Source organism: Aedes aegypti, unplaced genomic scaffold, assembly GCF_002204515.2.
Source record: "Aedes aegypti strain LVP_AGWG unplaced genomic scaffold, AaegL5.0 Primary Assembly AGWG_AaegL5_hic_scaff_1697_PBJ_arrow, whole genome shotgun sequence".
Lineage (NCBI taxonomy): Eukaryota > Metazoa > Arthropoda > Insecta > Diptera > Culicidae > Aedes > Aedes aegypti.
In genome coordinates this window covers 54,165-58,296 of record NW_018735154.1, presented here as the reverse complement: position 1 = coordinate 58,296, position 4,132 = coordinate 54,165, and the positions used below count along the sequence as shown (strand labels likewise).

At 35.4% G+C, this 4,132-nt stretch overlaps 1 protein-coding gene across 1 annotated transcript; it reads left to right on the top strand.

Moving 5' to 3' along the window:
* Positions 1–622: 622 nt before the first annotated feature.
* Positions 623–1,592, top strand: LOC110680636 (protein hedgehog-like). Its single transcript, XM_021856432.1, has one exon. The coding sequence runs from the start codon at positions 714–716 to the stop codon at positions 1,551–1,553; it is 840 nt and encodes a 279-aa protein (XP_021712124.1). The 5' UTR covers positions 623–713; the 3' UTR covers positions 1,554–1,592.
* The last annotated feature ends 2,540 nt before the right edge of the window (positions 1,593–4,132 follow it).

The following is a 4,132-nucleotide window of genomic DNA, read 5'->3' as shown; positions in this document are numbered from 1 at the left end:
TGATATATCAGAACTGATCGATGAGTTGATTAGGCGGAGATCTCGTGCAACATTGACCACATAATACACGGAATAAATATCTTGTTTTAATGGAATATTGCCAAAAAGAGCATATTTTATTCTTTTGAAGAAACAAAGCTTTAACAAAAAATATGAATAAAACTAAAACAGTTTATTTTATGTCTTATTACCAAATGGGAAAACAATTCACTTCAAGTCGTTAAGGCATTGATTTTTAATGAATTGTTTAAACTTTAAATTTGTTTAATAATAACTTTTTTTAATTAAGACACGAATATAATATTATATTTACATAACTATTTAAAGCTTTAAAGAATCTGTTTGATTGCATTTATCAAGAAAATCTAAATTTTTTTTAGATTTTTTTTCCAATTTTGTTATATGAATGTTTTGAAGCATTCATTTTATAACCCAAGTTTATAAGTCAACAAAAAAAAGTATGATAAAAAATAATTGAATGTTATTTGTTTCAGCGCCTCTTCAATGATTTAATTCAAAATGCTACGTCTACTAGCTAGGACCCCTCCCTCCCCCTCGTCACACATCGTCACGAATTCGTGAAGCCTCCCTTCCCCCACAAAAAGCTACGTCATTTATGGACGACCCCTATCTTGAAATGGGTGCCATACTGATAATTGTCTTCATTCAAGATAGCCTTGGAATAATTTTCTTGACAACTTGTACCATGGTATATGTATCAGATGTCTGTCCAAGATATTACAGTATGTCTGTTCATTTACTTGGTTACGCTGTGCAATCAATTAATTGGGATCTACACCCAAAACGATCAATTTTGTTTTTTTTTTGTCAGAGATAAAACGTGGAAACAGTCATTATTTTTGAAACTAATTGGTAATTTTGTCTTCTATCCTTTTTCAGATTCATCTCAATCGAACCATGCAAGCGGATGCTTCACAGGCGACAGCACAGTGCAGACATCAACCGGTGAAACGCGGAAGCTCAGTGAACTGCAAATCGGCGAGCAAGTACTTAGCGTGGACAGCTCAGGCAACACGGTGTACAGTGAAGTGATCATGTTCATGGATCGCGATACCCACCAAAGTCGAGAATTTGTCCATATTGAAGCCGACGGTGGTGCTCATCTGACAGTTACTCCAGCCCACCTGGTTATGGTGTGGCAGAAAAATGAAGGCAAATCTCTCTATTTGTTTGCCGATCGTATACAGGAAGGTGACTACATTTTAGTCAACATCAACAGTACAATAGAGCCCCGAAAGGTGCTGAGGATATCTGCGAAGCTATCGCAGGGAGTGTACGCTCCATTAACCAGAGAAGGTACAATTGTGGTGGATTCGATAGCCGCTTCATGCTATGCTCTCATTGACAGCCAATCAGTGGCTCATCTTAGTTTTCTGCCCTACAGAGCAGTGCAAAAAATTATGAATCTATTTAGGAGTAGTAGTCAAAGTCGAAACTTAAGCCTTCCTCGACATGGAGGTATCAACTGGTACGCCAAAACACTGTACGCGATCAAAGACTTTGTCATACCGAACGATTGGCTCTACCACTAGCGATGCAAAGAAACTCTTCCTCATCGATAAGTCTGCCAATCATATGTAAATAGTGTAAAATTACTAAGATAAAATCGAAAATTACTCCCATTGTTTCCCGTTAATATGAAACAAAATGCAAAAGCGAGAGGGTATGTGAGATCTACTTAAATTATACTCGAATGAAAGCGATAATAATGAATGTGAAAGCCCATCTGAAAAATTTGAAAAAATGCAAATATGTAATGAATAGATTGGATAGAGTTATTTTACTTGCTTAGCAAACTTCGGAATGTTTGAGAAACGCTCCTTGATATTGTAACACAAAATCTTGACGTGAAACAAAGCGGTTCATTCTAACTTGTAATCTAAAACGATTTTATTTCGGATAAGTAGGATCAATATCAAATAATTTATATTTAATTATGTTTGTAAAAATATTACATTTTAACGAATTGTAATTTCAAACCCAAAAAATTAATTGTTAATATAATTTTTAACAAATTCGGCCAGTGACTACTAATCAGCTTTTCATTGCATGTGCAAAACGATTTGTAGAGAACAAAAAACATCAGTCAAAGCGATTAAGCGAAACGATTCGATGTAATATTTATCAAATAGCATTACAAGAAAAGTGATATCTAATTATAAATCATAGTCTTACTTTAATGACAAATAATTTATGAATATTTTGTAACTCAAGGAACTCGTGTACATATAGACATATAAATCAAAGCTCAAAAGCCGTCAAAATTTTACACGCACTGATACCCATGCATTCCAACTCAACGTGTAACGCAGTGATGCCAAGTCAATTTTTCAAAAATCTGGAAGATTTTGAATATTTGTCTGGAAAAGTCTGGATCGCTTATCTCGTATATGTAGAACCCTACAAATTATTTACAAAACCTTACAAATTCGTTTCAAATTTTATCTGGATCTTCCAGATTTTTGTAAAATGGGGCCTCAAAAATCTGGAATATTCCAGACAAATCTGGAAGGTTGGCAACGCTGGTGTAACGTTTCAATGGATTGGAAAAGCTTCAAACTACTTTACCGACTATCAAACTAAAAGCTTCGTATAACTGTTTGCATTTTGAAGCGTTTTTCTCAGAAACGCTTCCCTTCGGTGGTAAAGAAGTATAACGGCTGAAATCAAACGCAACACATCTGTTTGCAATCGAACCCCTATGAAAAACATGTTACGATTCAACTGCAGGAAACAAGCTGTCTCTCTTCGTTGCATTGCATGTTATTTTTGTAAATATAGCCAAATTGAAAAGAACGAGCGGTCAAAATGTAAAAAAGATCAAATAAACAATGTTGTTATTCAAAACAATTCAAACTGCTCTCTTTGTGTACATAGAAAGTTATGAAAGAAAGAAAGCCATCAATGGTTATTTACCATTCTATCGTTTAAACTAAGTGACTTTCCATACTTGCTCGTTCGTTCTCTGGTCAAGTTCAATGTTATCATCTGGAGACAGCTATGGATTTTATGGTTACCCGGCTGATACCGACGAAGATATTGCAAACCTAATGATTCATCGACACTTGAATGGATGATATCACAACATGGAAATAATGACGACCATGCCTAACGTCTAAGTGTCCGGTGTCTGAGTAACTTGTACGTAACAACCGTTCAAACTGTTAAAACGCACGTGCGTTAGATCGAAATAAAGTTCTTCTCGGCTGTATCGGAAATAGCAAGAAACATCTTCAGTTATTCATAAATCGTTGAAAAAAATTTAGACTATTTGAATCGGGTGTCGTATTTGAGCTTCTGGGGGCCCGGGTGAAATCTTGTGAAGAGGGTCCGGAATAAAAAAAAATTCTTTGCGTTTCCCATAGGCATTGAAAGAGGAAAACAAATTCCTACTGATTGCGACGAAGCGGGGGTCTGATTATCAAGAAGTGAGAACTATTATTTAAAAATTAAAAAATATGACAGCTCCTGATGATGGAAGAATCTTTTACATCCTCATCAAAAAACTTGCAGAGAGTAGCTTAGTCTTGGTTTGAATATTTAATTAATGCTTTCAGTTGGAATATTTCCCTTACAAATAGGAAAATGCCAAGGTTGTGGCAAATTGAAAACCGGAAAAAAACCTACCAAAGCTATCGTCCAACCAGTTTAATTTCTCCATCAGTAAACTTTTTGAAAAAGTCATTTTGAACAGAATGATGGTCAATAAAAATTGGATTTTTGCCTATAAACAATACGGATCCCGGCATGGACATCAACTTTTACGTGTTACGAATGTGATTTGTTCCTGAAGGCTATTCAGAAGATCTCTTCTTGACTTAGAAAAAGCATTCAAGAGTGTTTGGCATGCACATCTTGGTTGTTTAACTAAAATGGCATTAATTTTCCATCAAACATTGTTAGAATAATCCAAAGTTGTCTATCAAATCGTACACTTCAGGTTAATTATCAGAACTCCAAGTCCAAGAAACTTCCTGTAAGACCTGGTGTTCCTCAAGGCAGCATTTTGGGACCAATATTATACAATATTTTCACATCTGACTTACCTGAGTTACTTCAGGGATTTTCAAAAATCTTTATTTGCGGATGACACAGGCCTCTCCGCCAAAGG